Source organism: Pelophylax lessonae (assembly GCF_965119305.1).
Source record: "Pelophylax lessonae genome assembly, chromosome: 2".
NCBI lineage: Eukaryota > Metazoa > Chordata > Amphibia > Anura > Ranidae > Pelophylax > Pelophylax lessonae.
This window is the reverse complement of record NC_138769.1, coordinates 334836595-334862601: the sequence shown is the minus strand read 5'-3', so window position 1 is coordinate 334862601 and position 26007 is coordinate 334836595. Positions and strand designations below refer to the sequence as shown.

General features: G+C 43.9%; 1 protein-coding gene across 3 annotated transcripts in view; it reads right to left on the bottom strand.

Annotated features, from left to right (window-relative positions):
• Positions 1–26007, bottom strand: part of DLGAP3 (DLG associated protein 3) — a 724943-nt gene that overhangs the window by 216871 nt on the left and 482065 nt on the right. For all 3 annotated transcript variants that reach the window (XM_082246991.1, XM_082246992.1, XM_082246993.1), the window contains one exon: positions 19979–20213. In XM_082246991.1, coding sequence (XP_082103117.1) covers positions 19979–20213 — 235 coding nt within the window. The remainder of the gene's footprint in view (positions 1–19978; positions 20214–26007) is intronic.

Below are 26007 nucleotides of genomic sequence, written 5' to 3'. Positions count from 1 at the left end.
GCCGCTGTTCTGCCTCAAGTGCCCTGTCCATGATTCCATGCAGCGTGTGCTCCAGCAGGTAGACTAGCGGGATAGTGTCACTGATGCATGCATCATCCCGGCTCACCATCCTTGTGGCCTAATCAAATGGTGACAGGACGATGCATGCATCCTTAATCAAAAGCCACTGGCATGGTGAAAAAAAGCCAAGCTCCCCTGACCCTGCCATACTCACACAGGTATTCATTGATGGCCCTCTGCTGCGTGTGCAACCACTGCAGCATTGTCAACATTAAGTTCCACCTGGTGGGCATGTCACAAATGAGGCGGTTGGTGGGCAGATTGAATTCCCCTTGAATATCAGATAAGTGAGCACTGGCATTAAACAAACTGCGGAAATGGCCACAGACCTTTCTGGCCTGCCTCAGGAGATCTTGGAGGCCCGAGTATCTGCTCAAGAAACGCTGCACCACCAGATTCAGAACATGTGCCAAGCATGGAACATGTGTCAAGTGTCCCTGTCAGAGGGTGGAGAGAAGGTTGGTGCCATTGTTGCATACAACCATTCCTGGCTCAAGCTGTCGGGGCATCAACCATCTCTGAGCCTACCCCTGCAGAGCTGCCCCTTGAACGCTTAGGGAGCACTGCTGCTTCAGAGGACAATTGAGCAGAAGAGGACATGAAGGAGGAGGAGGTGGTGGAGTAGCCAGATGTGGCAGAACCAGCAGCAGCTTTTTGGAGGCGTTGTGGCAAACAAGCTGCAACACGGAACCCTGTCCTGCATCCTTCCTAGCTGATAGCAGAGTTACCCAGTGCGCAGTGAAAGAAATGTAACGTCCCTGTCCACGCCTGCTGGACCAAGAGTCAGCAGTAATGTGCACCTTCCTGCTGACCGCTTTGTCCAACGAGGCCAAAACACTACCTTCCACATGACTGTAAAGAGCCGGAATGGCCTTACATGAAAATAAATGCCTTTTTGGGACCTGACACTGTGGTGCAGCACATTCCACAAATTCGCGAAAGGGAGCAGAGTCTACCAGATGAAAAGGCAGCAACTTTACTGATAGCAATTTGGCCAAGCTAGCATTAAGACACAAGCATGTGGATGGCTGGGACAGTATTTCTTTCTATGGTTCAAAAACTGGGGTACTGAAATTTGCCTGCTGCTCAAATCAAGCGGTGGTGTACTGCTAGCAGATTGGGTGAAAGTCTCTGTGCCACTCATTGCTATACCATCTCTATATCATCATCCCTCTCAATGCTGGTATTTGAGAAGGCATGAGGTATAGTAGGGTTAGAGATCACAGATGAGGAGCAAGGTGATGTATGCTTGTTTTGATCTGGTGCATCTTTCACGTGCTGTTGCCAATGGACTGCATGGCAGGTCGTCATATGCCTTGTCAAGCATGTGGTGCCAAAGCAGCTGGTGTTCTGGCCACGCTTGATCCGCTTTAGACAGATGTTGCAAACAGCAACACTGCGGTCTACTGCACCACAGGTGCTGAACAAAGCCCACACTAATGAACTTTTGAGAGTCCACGGGGAGTTTGTAGCACCCTGCACCTGTGAAGCCCCCCCCCCCCCCATCCATTCCAGATAACACATGTTTTCAGGATTTACTTACTTACTTTGCAGAGGTGCTTGAAATCAATGTCAAAGACTTGGTATTTTTTTGACAGCTATTTTATCTAAGGGAAATTTCTAACCATGACTAGGGATGATCTAACGGTTCGGGTCGACCATCGGTGTGACCCGAACATTGGCTGTTCGAGGTTTGGCCGAATTTAGAACTTTTTGCTGAAAAAGTTTGGAATTCTGCAACCAGAACCGACCAAAATGCAATGGGACAGGAAATGGGCTTTAAAAGCACGTGATTGGACCAGAACCGTCAGTAAAAGCCAATTGAGGGGGCAGGAGAATGCTAGGAATGTGATTGGAGTGACTAGGGGGTCCATAGTCCAATCATTAGTGAATACGCCCCCCAGTATATAAGATAGCCCCCGCCAAATTCCTAGCATTGTTATACAGGGACATGGAAGAGAGTGGAAGCAGTTCTGTTACTTCTGCTTCAAAGTGTCATTTAGCAATTTTTAGTGTGAGGAAAGGGATATCTAGTGTAGTTAGGGTGCTATTTTCCACTATAGTTAGCTTTAATTATTCAGTTTCTGTAGGGAAAGTGTTAAGTGTAAGGGGACCGTAGTGTAGTGTAGTGTAGGGTTAACTGACTCTGACTGCTATGGCAGGGTGACAAAACCCTTCCATATCAGGGTGACCGCTATAGAGAAAAGATCGTTTCTCTTATGTCACTTTCAGAGCACTGATATGGCTTCTCACCAGTCAGCCTGCTTTTTGGCTGCAGGCGTTTATAGGGATTTTTTGAGGACATGTTTGGAGTCAGGCATGACATCTGAACATGTGTATAGGGGGTATATATATATACACACATGTCTGTATAAATACACCTGCACATATATAGGTGTGAAAGGAGCAGAACACTATAATTGCGCTAATTAAATAATTAACACCAATATGGCTCTGCTCCTATCACACCTATATGTGTGTAAGTGTAAAATACATATAAGTGTGTGTATATATATATACCCCTATACAGAAGTTCAGATGTTTTGCCTGCCTCCAAAGAACCCAAAAAATGCTCAAAAAAATGCCTGCGCCAAAAAAAAAAAAAAAAACGCCCAGGTATTTTTTTGCCGCAGGCGTTTTTTTGGGCATTTTTTGGGGTCTTTGGAGGCAGGCAAAACATCTGAACTTCTGTATAGGGGTATATATATATATATATATATATATATATATATATATATATATATACACACACACACATATGTATTTTACACTTACACATATGTAGGTGTGATAGGAGCGGAGCCATATTGGTGTTAATTATTTCATTAGCGCAAGTATAGTGTTCTGCTACTTTCACACCTATATATGTGTAGGTGTGTATATATACTCCTATACAGAAGTTCAGATGTCATGCCTGCCTCCAAAGAACCCAAAAAAATGCCCAAAAAAACCCTGCAATAACACACCTGGGCGTTGTTTTTTTGGCGCAGGCGTTTTTTTGGGCATTTTTTTGGAGGCAGGCAAAACATCAGAACTTCTATGTAGGGGTAAATATACACACATACTTATATGTATATATACCCATACACACATATATATATATATAGGTGTGAAAGGAACAGAACACTATACTTGCGCTAATTAAATAATTAACACCAATATGGCTCCGCTCCTATAACACCTATATATGTGTAAGTGTAAAATACATATAAGTGTATGTGTGTATATATATACCCCTATACAGAAGGTCAGATGTTTTGCCTGCCTCTAAAGAACCCAAAAAAATGCCCAAAAAAACGCCAGTGCAAAAAAAAAAAAAAACGCCCAGGTGTGTTTTTGCAGCTGGCGTTTTTTGTGGCATTTTTTGGGGTCTTTGGAGGTAGGCAAAACATCTGAACTTCTGTATAGGGGTATATATATACACACACACTTATATGTATTTTACACTTACACATATATAGGTGTGATAGGAGCGGAGCCATATTGGTGTTAATTATTTCATTAGCGCAAGTATAGTGTTCTGCTCCTTTCACACCTATATATGTGTATGGGTATATATACATATAAGTATGTGTGTATATTTACCCCCACACAGAAGTTCTGAGATGTTTTGCCTGCCTCCAAAAAAATGCCCAAAAAAAGCCTGCGCCAAAAAAAACGCCCAGGTGTGTTATTGCAGGGTTTTTTTGGGCATTTTTTTGGGTTCTTTGGAGGCAGGCATGACATCTGAACTTCTGTATAGGGGTATATATACACACCTACACATATATAGGTGTGAAAGTAGCAGAACACTATACTTGCGCTAATGAAATAATTAACACCAATATGGCTACGCTCCTATCACACCTATATATGTGTAAGTGTAAAATACATATAAGTGTGTGTGTATATATACCCCTATACAGAAATTCAGATGTTTTGTCTGCCTCCAAAGACCCAAACAAATGCCAAAAAAATGCCAGCTGCAAAAACACACCTGGGCGTTTTTTTTGGGCGCTGGCGGTTTTTTTGGGCATTTTTTGGGTTCTTTGGAGGCAGGCAAAACATCTGAACTTCTGTATAGGGGTATATATATACACACACACTTATATGTATTTTACACTTACACATATATAGGTGTTATAGGAGCGGAGCCATATTGGTGTTAATTATTTAATTAGTGCAAGTATAGTGTTCTGTTCCTTTCACACCTATATATGTGTATGGGTATATATACATATAAGTATGTGTGTATATTTACCCCTACACAGAAGTTCTGATGTTTTGCCTGCCTCCAATAACCCCCAAAAAATGCCCAAAGAAACGCTTGATACTAAACCGGCAAGGTGTGAAAATAGTGGAGCCATATCCCTGTTCTATAAGTGACATAATACAAACAATCTTTTTTTTATGGTTCTGGACATGCTACAGAGCTGAAACTTCACAGGTACACTTTTTAGACCCCCAGATACTAAATCCAAAGAATTTTTTTTTTTTTATTTATTTTTTTTTAATTTTTTCAATAATTGGCTCTCTATCAAAAATGACAATTTTTAAGAACTTTTTTTGTGTGATTAATAGTCCCTGGGGCATGACCCAGAACCCTGGGCACTTTTTAGGGGCATTTATTGGGTTTTAGGACTTCAAAATGGTGTTTTTTGATTACCGAAGTTCGGGTCCCATTGATTTCAACAGGGTTCTGAAATCCGGGCCGAACTTTCGGGAAGTTTGGATGTTCTAGCCGAACCGAACTTTTGAAAAGTTCGATCTTCCCTAACCATGACCTGTTAGAGGCTCCTATGGACTGAGGTTAGGGATCTTCTATCCTTAAACATATTGTTAAGCCATTGTGAAGACATTGTTTTTATTGGCAATTTCAAGCAACTAACAAAGGGTATTTGCCTAGTATTTTCTTAATATTGTCCAGGTTCACAGCTAGTATAGCTTAATTCAAAACTTCAGGATGCAGTCTACATACAATGCTTAATGATGATAATTGCAATGATTCGCATATAAGGTTTCCCTTAAAACCTATTCAAGAAAGAAACATACGTATGTGGAAACTGCTCCAGCTCCTGTCTGACCCTGATTCACTCAGTTTGTTCACTGAACCTAGGGTGGTAGGGTGAAGGAATACATTTTAATATCTAGTAATATATACAAGGTTCTCCCAAAACTGTGAGGTAATGTAAAGGCTTCAATTAAGTCAGGAATCCCAGGAAGACACATCAAGGAAATAAATTGAGCTAGACCATAGGAAATGTAGTTTAGTTAGTTAATGGTTCTATGCATAGATTTAAATCTACTCATTTATTTGGTGTCTTCTCTAACTGTGCACCACCAGGAGACTTTAAAATCAAACTAAAGAAAAAAGATTAAAATAGGTGCCTGATATTCAGAATTATGCTACCACGCAAGGATCTTAGGACACTACAAACAACAAAGACCATCAAAGTTATCTGAACCTTCTCCGAGTACTTGAAATAATAATGAACTGCATGAAATTGTCTCTCTTGTACATAGTGCCACTCATTCAGTGTAACTGATTGATAGGGATGGGCTCTACGTAAGTTTGACAGATGTTCGTGTGTTTGCTGAACACACGAACAAATGGGGCGCTCGGCGGGAAGTTTGCCCGCCAATGAGTGCCCCATATTGCACTGCGCTGTTGCAGTGCATTAATTGTGATGATTGGCAAAAGCATGCACTTGACCTGTATGCTTTGGCCAATCACAACACAATGTCCTGTCAGAGCCATGATTGGCCAAAGGCAGGGTGCCTTTAGACAGTCATGGCACAGGGTCTAAGTCCACGCCCCACACCAAATAAGGCTGCTGCTTCCATGGCAGCCATGTATAGTGTGTGACAATAGAAATTAGGCAGGTAGTTAGTGGATAGTGCGTCGAGTCAGTTTAGTGCAGTCAGTGTAGTATACAGGCATACCCCACTATTAAAATGTATAGATGTTGTAGTCCTGGGTCGCCTCTCAGTGCTCCCCAAGTTTTGTGTCCCTGTCACTTATAGTTTGTTAGCAGTGCCATGCCAAGTTGACCAAGATTTCCTATTGTTAAAGACAGGGAGCAGTGCATGTCAAGCTGTCCAATATTTCCCATAGATGCCGATGTTAAATACGGGGAGCAGTGCCATGCCCAAGCTGACCAATATTTTCCATAGATGCCAATGAGCAATGAAAACTCAAAATTGGTCTAGGCAGGAAGGGGGTGAAAGCGCCCTGTATTTAAGTGATTAAGGGGGACCCTATGACAGAATTAATAAAAAAATGGCATGGGGTCCCCCTCAAAATCTATACCAGGCCCTTGGGGTCTGGTATAGATTTTAAGGGAAACTCCACGCCAAAATTAAAAAAAAAAAAAACGCTGTGGGGTCCCCCTCCCAAAATCTATACCAGGACCTTTGGGTCTGGTACAGATTTTAAGGGAAACTTCACCTCAAAATTAAAAAAATAAATAATTAAAAAAAGTTCCCCCCCCCAAAAAATCCATACCAGACCCTTATCTGAGCATGCAGCCTGGCAGGCCAGGAAAGGGGGGGGGGGCGAGTGCCCCCCTCCTGAATAATATCAGGCTGCTTTCCCTCAACATGGGGAGGGTGCTTTGGTGTGCTCCGTAAAAGCACCTTGTCCCATGCTGATAAGGACAAGGGCCTCTTCCCAACAACCCTGAGCTGTGGTTGTGGGGGTCTGCGGGTGGGGGGGCTTATCGGAATCTGAAAGTCCTCTTTAACAAGGGGGCCCCCATATCCCGGCCCCTCCCTATGTGAATGGGTATTGGGTACCCATTCACTAAAAAAGTGTAAAAAAGGAAAAACTACAGAACACAGTTTTTGACAAGTCCTTTATTAAAAAGAAAAAAATAAATAGTGTCCCTCGATGTAAATCCATTGTCAATCATGACGCCCGCTACCCATAAAAATAGAAAAAATTTCAAAAAAGGTGCTTTGGAGGGCACCCCAAAGCACCCTCCCCATGATGAGGGCAAGCGACCTGGTATGGTTCAGGAGGGGGGTAGGCACTCGTTCCCCCCCATCCTGGCCTGCCAGGTTGCACGCTTGGATAAGGGTCTGATATGAATTCGGGGGGGACCCCACACCGTTTTTTTTTTTTGGCGTGGGGATCCCCTTAACCGGTTGCCGACCGCCGCACGACTATATACTGCGGCGGTCAGCCCCGGCCAGGCAGAGTGACGTATCGGTACGTCACTCGCCTGTCACTGACTTGCGAGCCTATCGCGGGCGGGCGCGCGCCCGCCGAGGCGCGCGCCCGCCGCGGCTCGTTCACAGGCAAGTCAGTGCGTGTGACCGGCGGACTCGATGTCCGCCAGTCACACTGCGATCGCTCCTGTGAAGGGAGAAAGACAGAGCAGCTTGTGTAAACAAGCTGCCTGTCAGTTCTCCCTGTGTAAAAGTGGAGATCTGACCGTTCTACTATGTAGAACGGTTGATCTTTGCTTTTACACCAATAGGAATGTCCCTACACAGTTAGAATCACGCCCCTAGGACACACATAACCCCTCCCTGTCCAATAAAGTTAACCCCTTCCCTGCCAGTGTCATTTTTGCAGTAACAGTGCATATGTATAGCACTGATTACTGCAGTAATGTCACTGGTAACCCCAAAAGTGTCAAAAATGTCAGTCAAGGGTCCGATCTGTCCGCCGCAATGTCGCAGTACTGAAATAGAAATCGCAGATCGCCGCCATTACGCGTTAAAAAAAAAAAAACCAAAAATGACAAAAATCTTTCCCGTTGTTAGTAAACGCGATAACTTTTGCGCAAACCAATCAAAATACGCTTTTTGCGATTTTTTTTACCAAACATAGGTAGCATAAAACAAATTGGCCGAAAAATGTTAAAAATTTTGATTTTTACTTTTTTTTTTGGGGAATTTCATATAAAAAAATGTGAAAAATATTGTTATTTTTGCAAAATTTACGCTCTTTTTTTGTTTATAGCGCGTGATCAAAAAATCGCACAGGTGATCAAATACCACCAAAAGAAAGCTCTGTTTGTGGGAAAAAAAGGGCGTCAAATTCGTTTAGGTACAGCGTCGCACGACCGCGCAATTGTCCGTTAAAGTCACGCAGTAAAAAAGCGCAAAAAAACCCCTGGTCCTTTAGCAGCCAAATCCTCCGGGGCTTAAGTGGTTAAAATCCATACCAGACCCGAAGGGCCTGGTATTGACTGGGGGGACCCAGTCCCTACGCTGTTTTTTTTTTCATGTTTTTTTATCTGTTTTGCCGGGAGCCAAAAATACATTACAGCCGTGAGGAATTTTAAATGACATTTTTTCCTTTAGAAATGTCAGTATTGCTGCAGCTGACTCCATACATCGTACAGATGCGCTACTTTTCAGGCACATTAAGGGGTCCCCACCCCCAGGCATGATATTTAACCACTTGCCTTCCGGCTAATGTATATATACATCCTCCATTTAGCAGACAGCTGCCATAACCCTGGTATTATTTTAAACGGTGGGCGGTTGGCTTTCCGATAAGGGTGGACCCAGCTGCAAATTCGCCGTGGGATCACCCTTCCGGGGCGGCGGAAGAGGTGCCCCCCTCCCGCCGCATCCCGGTCCTTTTCCCTGCTTACCGGACCCACCGGCAGCAGGGAAAACGATCCGGTCCCGGATCCTCACAGACAGGATGTCGAGTGAGGGCAAGCTTGCCCTCGCTCGACTCTATGGTCTTGGAGAACTGGAGCGACGGCAAACGTCGTTGCCTAGCAACCAGTTTAAAGGTCCCTTTTTTTTTTCTTCATCTTTTAGTGTACTTGTGAGATCTGAGGACTTTTTGACCCCAGATCTCACAAAAAAGAGGTCCTGTCGTGCCTATTTCTATTACAAGGAATGTTTACATTCCTTGTAATAGAAATTAAAATGATCAATTTTTTAAATGGTGTAAAAATAAAAAATCATAAATAAAATAAATAGTAAAAAAAAAAAAAAAAAATTAAAGCGTCCTGTCCCCATTAGCTCGTGCGCAGAAGCGAACGCATACGCAAACCCCGCCCACATATGTAAACGCTGTTCAAACCACACATGTGAGGTATCGCCACGATCGTTAGAGCGAGAGCAATAATTTGAGCCCTAGACCTCTTCTGTAACTTTAAGATGGCAACCTGCAGAAATTTTTAAAATGTCGCCTATGGGGATTTTTAAGTACCAAAGTTTGACGCCATTCCATGAGCGTGCGCAATTTTGAATCATGACATGTTGGGTATCTATTTACTCGGCGCAACATTATCTTTCATATTATGGAAAAAAATTGGGCTAACTTTACTGGTTTCTTATTTTTTAATTCAAAAAAGTGAATTTTTTCCAAAAAAATTTCGTTTGGAAGACAGCTGTGCAAATACGTTGTGATCAAAAAATATTGTAATAATCTCCATTTTATTCTCTAGGGTCTCTGCTAAAAAAATATATATAATGTTTGGGGGTTCTAAGTAGTTTTCTAGCAAAAAAAAAACTGATTTTAGCTTGTAAATACCAAGTGTCAGAAATAGGCCTAGTAGGCAAGGGGTTTTAAAGAAATTCTTCATTTTGATTGTTTCGCTTTAAGCATCAGTAAAATCACTTCTCCTGTAAAAACGTTTGTTTTAAAAAAAGATTTTTGCATTGATACATGTTTCCCAGGGCAGTACCCGGGTCCCCATACACTTTTTATGGCAATAACTTGTATATAGGCCTTTAAAATGAGGACTTTTGATTTTTTATGTTCGTGTCCCATGGAGTTTGCATGTTCACTAGAACTTTTTCCGTGTTCGTGATGTTCTAATGCGGACCGTGGGTGTTCGGCCCCTCACTACTTATTGACTTGAAGTTAATATTCTCTGCATAAAACTGAATTTTTGTAAAATATTACCGTAAAATTCCTTTCTCTGAGTCCTCCGACAGTCGCCGCCACTTCATAATCTTCACTAATGGGGTATTGACCTTTGCTCCGTAGGAGTAGCTAGGCAACAAGATTTGTTAAAATAAAAGCTTTTAGCATATCACACCCCTAGGGGGCGGTCCCCTCAGTCAATACCTCCCTGCTTTCTGCATTCTCAACTCAGTTTCAGTAGCATAGCAGTAGAGTACATAAACAAACCCCAAAAGAGGGGCGGGGGCGGCGACTGTCGGAGGACTCAGAGAAAGGAATTTTACAGTAAGATTTTACAAAAATTCCGTTTTCTCTTACGTCCTCCGACAGTCGCCGCCACTTCATAATCTTCACTAATGGGGACGTCCTATAGCAGTGTAGACATGAGGGGTGGGAAAAAAGCAGCCGCGCCTAAAGCAACGCAGTACCCACAGCAGAGAAAGGAACCTTACCAAAGTAAGAGAACCAACTGGGCAACAGGAAAAAACGTGCTCAACAGGAGCAACAACCCAGGAAAGAACAAGTAACCTAGGGGTAAAAATACCCCAACAGCCAAGGACCCAAACAAGGGACCCTAAGGCACTGCCGCACTAAGAACTTTACGGCCAAAGGAAGCATCTGCCGATGCCTGAACATCCACTTTGTAAAATTTGGAGAAGGTGTGAACAGACGACCAAGTCGCCGCCTTACACACCTGGGCCACAGAAGCCTGATGACGATAGGCCCAAGACGTACTCAGAGATCTGGTAGAGTGCGCCTTCACAGGGAAAGGAGGAACCTTCCCCTTCAAACCATAGGCTTGCACAATGGTCTGTCTGATCCATTTGGCGATGGTCGCAGCCGACGCTGCCATGCCCTTCCGAGGACCCTCTGGAAGGACAAATAGAGAATCTGACTTGCGAAAGGATTTCGTCGATGACAGGTAAACCCTGATCGCCCGAACAACATCCAAGGAATGCAAAGCCACCTCCTTTGGATGCTTAGGCTTCGTGCAAAGTGAAGGCAAGACAATGTCCTCATTGAGGTGAAATTCCGAGATCCGCTTCGGAAGAAAAGATGGGTTAGGTCATAAGACCACCTTATCCAAGTGAATCACCAAGTAGGGAGAGCTGCAGGACAAGGCCGCCAGCTCCGACACCCTGCGAGCCGAAGTGATCGCTACCAAAAAGGCAACCTTCTTGGACAACAGAGACAACGAGATCTCCCTGATCTTCTCAAAGGGAGCATGCTGTAACACGGACAGAACAAGGTTCAAGTCCCATGGAGGTAAAGGGTCCCTCCGAGGAGGGGCCAAATGTCGCACCCCCTGAACGAAGGTGCTAACCAAAGAATTAGACGCCACAGGGTGTTGAAAAAGAACGGCCAGCGCAGAAATCTGACCCTTAATCGTGGCCAACGCCAAACGCTGGTCCACGCCCGTTTGAAGGAAGGCCAACACTCTCGATACCGAGTATGAGCGAGGGGAGTACCCTCTGGACTCACACCAGGCAAAATACGCCTTCCAAGTATGGTAGTAAATCTTCCCCGAAGAGGCCTTCCTAGCCTTGATCAAAGTGGGAATGACCTCAGGGGAGAGACCCCTATCCTTCAGGACCTGGCCTTCAACAGCCAGGCCGTTAAAGCCAGCGACTGTAAAGCAGGATGGAATATCAGTCCTTGAGACAGGAGATCTTCTCGAAGAGGCAGACGCCACGGAGCGTCGACCGCCAGATTCACGAGGTCTGCGTACCAAGACCGGCGAGGCCAGTCTGGCGCCACCAGAATCACCGTGTGCGGTTCCGAGGCCAACCTGCGAAGGAGCCTGGACAGCAGCTGAATCGGTGGAAAGGCATACATCAGACAATACTGATGCCAGGGCGCCACTAACGCGTCCGAGGCATCTGCCCGAGGATCGCGCGTCCTTGCCACGAACCTTTCCACCTTGTTGTTTAGACGAGACGCGAACAGGTCCACATCTGGAGAACCCCACTTCGCGCACAACATCTGAAAGACATCCGGGTGAAGGGACCATTCTCCCTGGTCCAGGGTCTGGCGACTTAGATAATCCGCCTGCCAGTTCTCCACTCCCGGGAATGTGAACTGCAGATATCGCCGGGACGTGCGTCTCGGCCCAAGACAGAATGTCGGCCACTTCCCGAGCCGCTCGGGCACTCCTGGTGCCCCCTTGGTGGTTGATGTAGGCCACCGCTGTGGCATTGTCCGTCTGCACCCGAACCGGACGGCCCTGAAGCCTGTCCGTCCAACGCAGAAGGCAGAGACTTATTGCTCGCAATTCCAGAATGTTGATCGGAAGGGAGGATTCCTCCCCCGACCAAGTTCCCTGGGCGGACAGAACGCCCAGAACACCACCCCAGCCCGACAGGCTGGCATCCGTGGTGATTACCGTCCACGACAAAGGACGAAAGGACTTGCCCCCCGACACCGCCGGGGACTGGAGCCACCACAAAAGACCCCTTCGGGTGAGGCGGCTCAACGAAATCCGCAGATCCAGAGATTGCGGACGACCGTCCCACTTGGCCAGGATCTCCGCCTGAAGATTCCGTGTGTAAAACTGGGCGAAGGGAATCGCCTGGAAAGCCGAGACCATCAATCCCAGACACCTCATACACGTCCGGATGGACGAGCACTGAGTGTCCCTGAGGGACCTGACTTCGTCCTGAAGAGTCCGGAGCTTGTCTTCCAGCAGGAAGACCTTCGCTTGAACAGAGTCCAGGATCATCCCCAGGTAGGGAAGACGAACCGACGGACACAGCGTCGACTTTGGAAAATTTATCGTCCAACCAAACTCCTGTAGAGTCTGCATCGTGACGGACAGGTCATTCACCAGGCCCTGACTGGTCGCAGACCGAATCAAGATATCGTCTAGATACCCCAAGACAGAGATGCCCTGGGCTCTCAACAAAGCCAGGACCGGCGCAAGCACCTTGGTGAAAACCCGTGGAGCCGAAGCGAGACCGAAGGGTAACGCCACGAATTGGTAATGATCCTCCGCAATTGCGAATCAAAGGTACCTCTGGTGACCCTCGAAAATGGGGATGTGAAGGTACGCATCCTTCAAGTCGATGGAGGCCATGAATTCCCCCGGAACCAGGGCAGCCACCACCGAGCACAGGGATTCCATGCGAAACTTGCGAACCCGCACAAAGCGGTTCAGAGCTTTCAAGTCCATAATTGGACGTACCTTGCCCTCCTTTCTGGGCACAGTGAACAGATTGGAGTAGAACCCCCGAAATCTGTCCCGATGAGGCACCGGAACCACCACTCCCTGGGCCCGCAGGTCCCGCACCGCCAGGTGCAGATCCTGCAAACGCTCCGGAGACAGCTGAAGATTTGAGGGAAAAAATCTGCTCGCCGGCCGAGAGAGAAACTCGATCTTGTATCCAGATCGAACGATTTCCTGAACCCACCTGTCCTGAATGCGGGCCAGCCAGGGTTGAAGAAAACCAAGCAAACGTCCCCCCACCCCAGAGTTGGGTGAGGGCGCCCCTTCAGGCCGAATTGGCATGGGCAGCGGACCCGGACTGGCCGGACTTCTGCTTACCTGCCCACGGCTTCTTCTGGGAGCCTTGGCCCTTGAAGGGCTTGCCCTTGTACTGCGACCTAAAGGCACGAAAGGACCCCTGAGAGAGCCTAAACGAGTTATTCTTCTTACCGCGAACAAACTTATTCTTGTGAGATTGGGGTAAGAAAGTGCTCTTACCCCCGGAAATTCCCTTTATCAGCGTATCCAAAGACTCGCCAAAAAGGCGAGAACCCGGGTAGGGCAAATTAGCTAAAGTCTTGCGAGATGATTGGTCAACCGACCAACATTTCAGCCATATCAGTCGACGGTTCAATACCGCCACACTTGAGAGGCGTGCAGCCAAAGGGACTAAATCCAAGTCCGCATCACACAAATACATGACACCCTTATAAATTTGATCCACCATAGCCAAAGTTGTCGGCGGAGCAGAGTCAGCCACCAGGGTGCGCCTGAGCACCTGCGTCCAATCCGCAATAGCCTGGGCTGCCAAAATGTAAGCAAAAATAGGCTTCAGCATAGAACCGGCAACCGTATAAGCATGACGGGCAAGAGACTCCAATCTCCTGTCCGTAGGGTCCCGGAAAACCGGGGTATCTTCAGCAGGGATCGCAGTAGATTTATTCAACACCGCCACCGCGTGATCCACCTGAGGCGGCACACACCACGCTCATCAGTGGCGGGTGTAAATGGATAACGCAGCCTGAACTTACTTGGCACAGTAAAAGGCTTCTTCAAATTGCGCCATTGCTCATCAACAGTGCGCTGAAATTCCGTAGGGCAGGGAAAAACCAAAACGGTTTTGCACTTCCTTTGCGTCCCATAAGAGGACATCAAAGCAGGAGGACATGGTTCATCCTGCAAATGCAGTGTTTCTTTGATAGAAGCAACCAATTCATCCATGAGTGCAAGCTGTTCAGGCGACCCAGGGGGAGAATTATCAACCCCTTCCGCCTCAGCCTCACCCTCAGACCCCCCAAGGTCCAGAGATGAACGAGACCCTGAGAAGGGCACTGCAGCCATAGCAGCCCCATCGCCCTCTGAATCAGAGGAAATAGACAATCTGGGCCGTTTTGCGGATCGATCAGCCATTAGCATCTGCACCTGAGAAGCCAAGTTCGTCCGTATGGCATGGGGAGCCTTCTCTAGCGACCAAACCGCTGTACTGAGGACAGGGAGTGTCGCAGCCAGGACGCAGTGGACTGCGGTGCGAAACCGCAAATGGCGTCCGGTGAGGTAGCCACCTCACAGGCATCATCCCTGCAGCGAACAGGGATGGGTCGTTCAATATGCCAGGGAAACCTGACTGAACGCTCGATGGCAGGCTGGGGAACCCCTGGCCCTGAGCCCTGGGATCCAGGGTGGCCAGTCCGAGGCCCAGCTCCGCATGATCATCTTCATCCGAAGAAACTAAACTAATGCTGATAAAAAGAACAGCTAAGCAAAAAGAAAGAGAAAAATACTCAAAATAAAATCAAAAAGAGGATAGAAGGCTGAGACTGAGAGCCCCAGCACAGGATCAGCCAGCTACTCCTAAGCTAGGCATTAGAAACTGAGTTGAGAATGCAGGAAGCAGGGAGGTATTGACTGAGGGGACCGCCCCCTAGGGGTGTGATATGCTAAAAGCTTTTATATTAACAAATCTTGTTGCCTAGCTACTCCTACGGAGCAAAGGTCAATACCCCATTAGTGAAGATTATGAAGTGGCGGCAACTGTCGGAGGACGTAAGAGAAATTATTTTTTTGTAGATTTATCCACATAAACAGAAACTGTCAAAGGCTTTCATTCTGCAGCAAATTCCAAAAAGGCAGTGCATGGCCTCGATCTGATGAAGTATGGTAGAAGGAGACTAAATAATGCAGTTGAAATTTTCTCAAAAACCCTAAATGCTCCTGCCAAACAATGTTTAAACAGAGTTTTTGGTGATAAAGGTAATGGTTTTGAAGGAGCAACAAAAGTAGAGTAGACCTTAATAAACTGACAACCCACTTATTTTCCTTAGTGCTTTCCTGAAAGCAGTTATCCCTGTTAAAACAAAGGTATCCCAACACATGTACTTAGTGCAGGGAAGAAAAGTGCATACAATTTTCCTTAAAGTGGTTGGAAAGTCACCTAAATCCGATACTGGTATCCTCTCTGTTTTTATATAGCTATAAAGTAGCGCTGTGAAAGAAGATATTTGGGATTAGAATTGAAAAAAATTGGTCACACAGTACTTTATAGCTATATAAAACAAAGAGGATACAAGTATCGGGGAAATATATTGCAGCAGAATAGAGGCAGTAGGAGAGGGAAGGGGTGAGGTGGGGAGCAGATCGGCTCTCACACACAGATTGAAGCTGACAGGCAGGTAGGAAGGGGGAGAGGGGAGAGACTCAGAACACAGCGGGATGCCGGAGGAACGTAAACTGACCATGGTATCATGGATCAGCACGCCATGATTACCGTGGTCAGCTCAGACAGAAACAGTCAGGATCAACCAGGTATTTTTGAACACATAAAGGGACAAATTACACTGCAACAACACTATGATGTTATCCATGCTTTAAAGGAACAGGAGCATTATATGAATTCCAGGCATCGACATGTTATACTGTAAATAGTTAAATAGTGGTTCAACTTGGAATAATGAAACTATGAATCTAACATACATGGCAGATGTTGATGTAAGCTGGAAACCACTAAAGTTGACACCGTTACTTCAGTGATCTCCACTTGCTGAGTGGCCAGAATTATTATTTAACACTTTCTATTAATTTCTGCTAGAAGATAGCCACTAGAGTTTAGGTATTCCAAGGTAACTCAAAAATGAAATTACACAAATGCACCTCATACTGCCTAACTAAAAGTGCACCTTCCATTGCTGTAAGATCTTGATGCATTTGAGGCCATGTTTCTCAAAACCTTCTGACATTTTGCCAGGAATGCCAATAGTTTACAAAGACACAGTGGGAGGCCAAATATTTAAGACAATTTGGTTCATTCTCAAAAGTAATTTTCCAAATTAAGTTTATACTGAATTTATCAATTGATAAATCCCAATCAGGCCTTAGAAATGCCATTACAAATAGCAGTGGAGGTATGTGGAGATACCACTAGAGCAGTAGCTACAGGAAGTGTTTTCACCATAACAGAAGAAGGATGGAGACATGGAACTTTTCCATACAGATAACGTCCTAAAACTAATGTTTAAAAGAGCTTATATTTTTCTTTCCCTTGTTCCACCCTCCTCCCCTCCTTATCAACATGCTAGCAAAAGTTTTCAATTAAAACCTTTTCTGTATTTAATGCATACCATTTTTTAGACCCAGTGACATCCATGCTATTCAGTGCAATGCAGGTAGATCATTGCTAGTGAAAGGGGCCAGCAGAATGCTCTTCTCAATAGTTCTACAAGATCTACAGATAGAGGCTTTACATTTAAGTAAAATTACTGAAGATGCCGGGGGTTGGGGGTAAATTCAGGGTCCTTTCAACATTTTTGAGCATTTTTACATGGGGGCTGAAGAAGTGTACCCAAGACAGTTCAAACACCAGCTTCAGGTTGTCAGTATTTGTTAGCCTTTGTGTCATTGTCATACAATAGCGGTGCTGCTATAATAAAAGAGAACTGTTGGATCATATTATAGGTCACTTTTCTCCTATAAATATTGTTGTACAATTATATCAAACATTTAAAATATCTATTCCATTAACTGAAAGTTGCTTTAGGGCTAAAGTTAGACAGATGGTGAACAAATAAGCAAACGTTGCCTATTACTACATTTTATCTACCCTGAACATTTGGGCTCTCCCAGCTGCCGAAATACACATAAGAACAACTGTAGCTTTGAAGACTTCCAGGACTATTTGTGTATATGTCATATAAATCATATGAGCACTGATATAATGGCATAATGTGGATACTGAAGCCATTTCTTGTACGTGTTACAAAATACCAAGTGTCCTTAATCAACAATCATAATAATTAAAATACATTATTTGCTGCAACTACAGATCACCTAGTACATAGATAAAGTATTAATACCTGTGATACACGTAATTTAGAATAATGCTGTCAGGCTTAGCTAATATGATTTTGCAATGATAAGAAATATGTTTACTAATAGTTAAAGTGCACCTCGGGGATTCACTCCCCTTTCCCATCACCCCTTTATTTGATCGTTGGGATGAACAGAAAAAATATCCAAATCTTTGTTTTCATTTATATTATGGTGCAGTCACATGATCATCCAGCGCCGTGTCTTTCTCTTCTCCGTTTACTTCATGCTGGGGTCTTTCTTCAGGGCTTCCATGTCACTGCCTGAGTGACATGGACAACTCTCATTGGCCTGGGCAGTGGAGGGGTCCTCTTAGAACTCAGAGTAGATTTGACATCGGGCCAAGAGAAGTGAAGGGGACTGGCTGGGAAGGGTTCATTTGCAGCACTGAGCTAGCAGTCCCCACAGACAGAAACTACGTTAGCAAAGGAGGACTCAGGAGAGTAAAACTGAGTTCACAGTCAGTGAGGACATCTAAACACCATGTAGGATGAGTTAGAGGGGGATGGGATGGAGGGATGGTAGGGAGGAAATGTTGAAAACATTTTGTGTATATCTGTTTTATAGGTAAAATTTACCAGTTGATTTTGTCCGAAATTCAGAACTGCCCTGTGCCTTGTTCACACTTTCTGTGTCATCTCAAGGAGCCCTACTAGCTATCTTGGAATACAGAATAATTAATCTTTCAGACCCATACACACAATCAGAAAATCGGATGAAAAATACTGCTTTCAAAGAGATTGTATGATAATCTGGTGGTTAGTACACAGCTTTCCAGATCCGATCACAACAGTTCATCTAACTTTTTTCGAAGGGACAAACAAAAAAAATTTTCTTGTACAATACCAGATCGTATGATTTTTGTGTAATCAGTACAGTCTTTGTCCAAAAATGCAATACAAATACAATACAATACGACATCACTTCTGAATTTTTATTCTGTCGCACAAAAATTTTCGTAACTTTAGTAACAAAAAAAAACTAGATGGTCACTCGTCCGATAAGCTCATGGTGTGTACGAGGATTTATGCTATACAGAATACGTTTGGGGGATTATTAAAGAATTTAGCAAAAGACAACAGGGCAGGGTTGACACCACTATATTCAATAGGAAATTAGAAGCAGAGTGCATTTCTGACAAGTATTTTCTGTTCTTGCAAGGTGTTAGAAGGGATAAAACGTGGAAATGTGCATGTATGACAGAGATGTACTGAATGTGTTTTTTACTTTGCCCAGACATACACTTTAATGTTTTGTTTTCCTTCTCCCCAAGGTAATATAGACTCTACTTTTATCAGTGACACTACAGTTTTTGCAAGACAAGACATAAACAAAGAAGCAAGATCAAAGTGAAAACCAGCACACAGATCTCTGGCTAACAGGCAGTTATAGGTAACCCATCCATCTGCTATTCAGTTTGACACCCCAAAGCTAGAGTAACAAGTAGCACATTCCTTTATACACAGTAGAAACTAACACTCATGAAAGGCAGCAAATAACATTTGAAAATAATCCACTTCTACTAGTTATTGTATCTCTTATCTACTATGACAGGTATACAAGTTTACAATTATCATTTGACATTACAGGTGAATGGAACTGGCATGATGATCTAGAGCAGTGGTTCTCAACCAGGGTTCCATGGAACCCTAGGGTTCCTCCAGAGGTTGCTAGGGGTTCCTTGAGCAATGAGCAATTTCTGCCTCTCAGATAAGTTCCCCTGACACCATTCCTCTTTATAGCTATCTGGAAGAAGGTAATTCTTTCCAATGTCCGCAAGTGTAAGGAGGATTCATCCCACTGACCATCACACTAATGTATCATGAGTTGTAAATATAGTCATTTTTAGTAGGGGTTCCCTGAGACCTGAAAATTATTTCAAGGGTTCCTCTGTGTTGAAAAGGTTGAGAAAGGCTGATCTAGAGATTACAAATCCATCAGCTGTTGTGGCGGGTGTTTGGTTATGTTATTATATTACATGTATGTGATATGATTGTGTAAAAAAAAGAAAACAGTAAACCATTGTCTAGAGATACAGATAAGAGTGAACAAAAGAACAGAGGCAAACACATCAAACACAAAATGTAACATACCTGGGCAATATAAGAGTGATTGCTAGTATGATTTAAATGAAAATGATTTACTTGCCCATCAGATTTGTAACATTAATAGTTAGTGGCTCGATTAGTTTCTATAGTCAACACAGCCACGTTCCTTTTAGGTTTTTTAGATGTACTATGTTGGTTGCTGGCACAGTAACTTTATATATTATCTGATAAAAATTACAGTTCATATAGAAGAGATTAAAGCGGGTGAGTTTATTATAACTAGGTAAAAAAAAACGCAGATAAGGAATGAAAACTGAACACTTGAACAATTTGTAGTGAAACATAACAATGACACACAAGCAGACTGCGGCATGTAAGCAACAGCGAAATGGCACTCCAGGTTTACATTGTCATAACCATCATCAACTGGTGCATGCAAAGGACACTTACAAGTGTTGGGCTTAAGGATGCTGCTGGCAAGAGTTTGTCCTGATGGGCCAGACATGGAGAAGACAGATATGCAATCATCATCCTGTGAGCAACCAGCTTGGATGGCTCGGAGGTAGCTGTGACTGCGCATTCGAAAACAGCCAGGGAGATCCAAGGCTTCTACGGCATGAGATTCCACTTCACTGAACACGGATTCACATGTAGCTCCTGATTGGTGGTTTATCTCACCCTTAATCTGGAGAGTAAAAAAGACTGGAATCACCACCAAATCTAACGTTTTACCATAAATTATGATTGCCATAAGGCATAAAATGTCCTACAAATGCATTATCTTTTATTCTACTGGCAATTATTTTATAATGAATATCATGGAAATAATGTTAACGTCAAATAAAAAAAAGCATCTGTAGGCCATTTGTATTTAGCTTCACTAGATTCATCTCACTTTTTTATTAGAGAGTTAACTGTAACAATACCTGTAATCTGATCTGTTGAAAATAATTGTGTGATCTTGATATTAGTTATTGCTTTAAACTCTAGAGATAATACCTGAAATGATTGTTTCATAATTTCACAAACAAGGGTGCCGCAAGTATGTTTTTATGAGTATGAAAGTTGCTTCAGGTAAGAATGTAATCATATTGTTTCACACCCAATATTATTGAAATATGTAACATAGATGATGGAAAAAATAAATTGGTACAATGAACACTGTACTCAAAATACAATAAAACCATGGCAAGAAGAGGGGCAATAGCTGGAAGGGTATACCTGGATTATTATTGTATATTCTTCCACTAAATCTTGAAGAAATTGTTCTTGAAGAGATCTAAAAGTTGTTTAAAACTAGCTACTGTCACCTAAAGTGGTTGTAAAGGCACAAGGTTTTTTACCTTCATACATTCTATGCATGAAGGTAAAAGCCTTCTGTGTGCAGCAGCCCTTCCTAATACTTACCTGAGCCCCCTCTCGAACTGGCAATGTCCATGAGAGCCTTGTCTCTCATGGGACTCGCACTCCTGATTGAATTTCAGAAGCAGGGGGAGCCATTGGCTCCCGCAGCTGTCAATCACTGCCAGTGAGCCAATCAGGAGATGGAGGGGGCGGGGCTGCGCCTCGGCTCTGTGTGTGAATGGACACACAGAGCAGTGAGTCAAAAGCACACCTATTTGGGTGCCCCCAGAGCAAGCTGCTTGCTGTGGATGAACCCGGAAGGAGGGAGGAGCCAGGAGCACCGGCGTGGGACCCATGAAGAGGAGAATCTGGGCTGCTCTGTGCAAAATCATTACACAGAGCGGGTAAGTTTAAAATGTTTATTTAAAAAAAAAAAACAACAAGACTTTACAATCACTTTAAGATCACAATATGTAATCTCCTAAAAAAACAGAGGCTTGTAAATAATACTATATTTGAGCAGTAATGCGCACACACTGCCACAGTCATCTAAATACTGCTTTCACCTTTAACCACTTGCCGACCACCAGCAGTACATATACTGCGGCAGGTCAGCTCTGTCCCAGGAAACAACGTAACTGTACGTTGTTTCATGGGACCAGTAGTGGGGGCGCGGGCACATGCCGATTGGCTACAGAGGGAGCCAATCAGCGGGTCTGGTGACCACGATATCCGCCGGGCATCCACGAAAGCTCCCCGTGGAGACAAAACGACAGTCTGCCGCTGTAAACACAGCAGACCGCTGTTCTGTCAGTTATAAACACAGGGATCCTAGGGTCCTCTTATTTAGGAACACAGGTCTCTGTGTTCATTCAGCAAGTCCATCCCCCACACAGTTAGAAAGCACCCCCTAGGGACACATTTAACCCTTTGATCATCCCCTGGTGTTAACCCCTTCCCTGCCAGTGTCATTAGTACAGTAACAGTGCATATTTTTAGCACTCATTACTGTAGTAATGTCACTGGTGCCCCAGTGTCAGAAATGTCAGTTAGGGGTCCGATTTGTCCACCGCAATGTCACAATCCTGCTAAAAATCACAGATCGCCGCCATTACTAGTAAAAAAAATAAATAAATACAGTGCCTTGCGAAAGTATTCTGCCCCCTTGAACTTTGCGACCTTTTGCCACATTTCAGGCTTCAAACATAAAGATATAAAACTGTAATTTTTTGTGAAGAATCAACAAGTGGGACACAATCATGAAGTGGAACGAAATTTATTGGATATTTCAAACCTTTTTAACAAATAAAAAACTGAAAAATTGGGCGTGCAAAATGATTCAGCCCCTTTACTTTCAGTGCAGCAAACTCTCTCCAGAAGTTCAGTGAGGATCTCTGAATGATCCGATGTTGACCTAAATGACTAAGGATGATGAATAGAATCCACCTGTGTGTAATCAAGTCTCCGTATAAATGCACCTGCACTGTGATAGTCTCAGAGGTCCGTTTAAAGCGCAGAGAGCATCATGAAGAACAAGGAACACACCAGGCAGGTCCAAGATACTGTTGTGGAGAAGTTTAAAGCCGGATTTTGATACAAAAAGATTTCCCAAGCTTTAAACATCCCAAGGAGCACTGTGCAAGCGATAATATTGAAATGGAAGGAGTATCAGACCACTGCAAATCTACAAAGACCTGGCCGTCCCTCTAAACTTTCAGCTCATACAAGGAGAAGACTGATCAGAGATGCAGCCAAGAGGCCCATGATCACTCTGGATGAACTGCAGAGATCTACAGCTGAGGTGGGAGACTCTGTCCATAGTACAACAATCAGTCATATACTGCACAAATCTGGCCTTTATGGAAGCAATTTCTTAAAGATATCAATAAAAAGTGTAGTTTAAAGTTTACCACAAGCCACCTGGGAGACACACCAAACATGTGGAAGAAGGTGCTCTGGTCAGATGAAACCAAAATCAAACTTTTTGGCAACAATGCAAAATGTTATGTTTGATGTAAAAGCAACACAGCTCATCACCCTGAACACACCATCCCCACTGTCAAACATGGTGGTGGCAGCATCATGGTTTGGGCCTGCTTTTCTTCAGCAGGGACAGGGAAGATGGTTAAAATTGATGGGAAGATGGATGGAGCCAAATACAGGACCATTCTGGAAGAAAACCCGATGGAGTCTGCAAAAGACCTGAGACAGGGACGGAGATTTGTCTTCCAACAAGACAATGATCCAAAACATAAAGCAAAATCTACAATGGAATGGTTCACAAATAAACATATCCAGGTGTTAGAATGGCCAAGTCAAAGTCCAGACCTGAATCCAATCGAGAATCTGTGGAAAGAACTGAAAACTGCTGTTCACAAACGCTCTCCATCCAACCTCACTGAGCTCGAGCTGTTTTGCAAGGAGGAATGGGCAAAAAATTCAGTCTCTGGATGTGCAAAACTGATAGAGACATACCCCAAGTAACTTACAGCTGTAATCGCAGCAAAAGGTGGCGCTACAAAGTATTAACTTAAGGGGGCTGAATAATTTTGCACGCCCAATTTTTCAGTTTTTTATTTGTTAAAAAGGTTTGAAATATCCAATAAATTTCGTTCCACTTCATGATTGTGTCCCACTTGTTGTTGATTCTTCACCAAAAATTAAAGTTTAATATCTTTATGTTTGAAGCCTGAAATGTGGCAAAAGTTCAAAAAGTTCAAGGGGGCCGAATACTTTTGCAAGGCACTGTAAATAAATAAAAATTACATAAATCTTTCCCCTAGTTTGTAGACGTGATAACTTTTGTACAAACCAAACAATATACACTTATTGGGATTTTTTTTACCAAAAATATGTAGCAGAATACATATTGGCCTAAAATGATGAAAACATTTGATTTTTACATTTTTTTATTGGGAATGTTTTATAGCAGAAAGTAAAAAAATTGTGTTTTTTTTCTTTTCAGAATTGTCGCTTTTTTTTTGTTTATAGCGCAAAAAAAAAAAAAAAATCGCAGAGATGACCAAATACCCCCAAAAGAAAGCTCTATTTGTGGGAAAAGAAGGACATCAAATTTCTTTGGGTACAGTGTCGCACAACCGCGCAATTGTCAGTTAAATTGACTCAGTGCCGTATTGCAAAAAATTACCTGGTCATTAAGGGGGTAAAACCTTTAGGTCCAGAAGTGGTTAAAATTACATTAAACTTTGGTTTAAAAAATAAATTATATTCATGTATGTATTTTTAACTAAACAAGTATCTTCTATTTCCCTCTGCCTCCACCAGGTCTCCAACTGTCTTTTTTGTTGCTGCTGTAATCCGACTTCTAGTTAGAGAGTAGCTACATTCCTTCTCCATGGTCCCACTGCATGTATGAACATTGCCACCCTCTACTTCTTGCTCCATCCTCCAGATAAACTCTGAACTATGAAAATTCCTTAACCTGAACATTACAGCACTGAGCCAATGGCTCCTGCTGCTGTCAATCACAGCCAGTGAGTAGAGAGGGGGGGGGCTTGACTCGGGAGACAGCCTGCACAAGTTCTTCCAAAGCAAGCAGCTTGCTATAGGGGTTACCCCACGGGGGGTTGGTGAGCAGAGGGGTAAGTATGACATTTTTTTTCCTTTTTTTTTTTTTTTATCTTTTAGAATCACTATAAGTGCAGTTAAGGTGATAAAAACAAAGCACAAATGCCTATTAATTTTGAGTTTAAAACCGTGTTTTTCAACTGGGGTTCCGCGACATCCTGGGGTGCCGCCAGGAGTCCTCAGGGGTTCCATGGCAACAGCCCGATGTTAACGATCCCCTTGTTAACTCCTTTGATTGAGGAGAAGGAGAGCACTGGTAACTCCTGTGTGTAAAGCAGAGGCAGAAAGCTCTACCAGCACCTCCTCCCAGCTCTCTCCTCCTCTCTGTACTTTTGGCAGGAAAACAGAAAGCTGTGCTAGCAACAAACCGTTGATGTCATCAGTTGCTAGGGAAATTTGGGTAGCCAGCTTGGCTTTCTGTTTTCCTGGCAATAGTACAGCAAGGAGGAGAGAGCTGGGAGGAGGTGCGGGAAGAGCTCTCTGCCTCCGCTCTATACACAGGAGTTACCAATGCACTCCTTCTCCTCAATCACAGGAGTTACAGAGGTTCTAACACTGCAATGTACAGGAGAGAGGGAGGAGCTGGGGGGGGAGGGGAGAGCAAACAACCCACACCACCTGTCTCTCTCTGCTGCTCTCACTATTATTGTAAGGACAACATTTTTGCTAGGAGGGGGTGTTGCGCAGAGAGTAGGGGGTTTGGGGAATTGGGTTAGGAGGGTAATTTGGGGGGGGGGGGTTCTGCTAGGAGGGAGGATGGGGGAGAGGGATTTGTGGGAGGGTAGTGGTAGGAGGGTGATTGGGGTATTTGTAACATCCCGTACTGCACAAAAATGCACTGCGTTTTTCAGAATTCCTAATGACGCCCACACGCATCTAGCAAAAGCGTGTATGTTCACGCCTGCTAAAAAGAATGGCATCATGTGTTTGGAGGTGCGCAATTTTAGAATTATGCCGGCACCTTTTTGCGTGTTTCGCACGCAGAGTGGCTCGTTAAGAAATGTGATGCGATGTGTAGTTCTTGGATGCACCTTCTGGAGTGAACAAACCCTCAGACTGGTGTTCCACGCAATTCTAAAGGGCGCCTTGACTAAAAAAAGGTTGAAAAACAGTGGTTTAAACATTGGATGTAAGTAAACATACATCTGGGACACAAACATTGTTAGCATAATGCACCTACAGGCCACTGTTCAAAGCAACAGTACAAATGGGTACAGCACCAAAAGACAGACGTATACTTTTTCTTTTTTAATGGTGAGGACAGTGGAGTTTATTTGGAAAGAACACCATCCATGAGGTATGCATAGAGGAGGCCTATATGTAGTCTTAGCTTTAAGACATTTTTCAAAAAGCTGGATAAATTAGATGAAAGTAATGAACATGTGGGCTGGAAATGTGTGAGATGATAGTATAAAAGCTGTTTTCAAGATTCTAGCCACTGAGCATATAATACTATTAGGAAAAAATAATTTTGAGAGGACGTCTTGTCCTGTACAAAGAATAATCTTAGGTGTACGTTTAGTAAACTGCGATAAGCTGAGATCTGG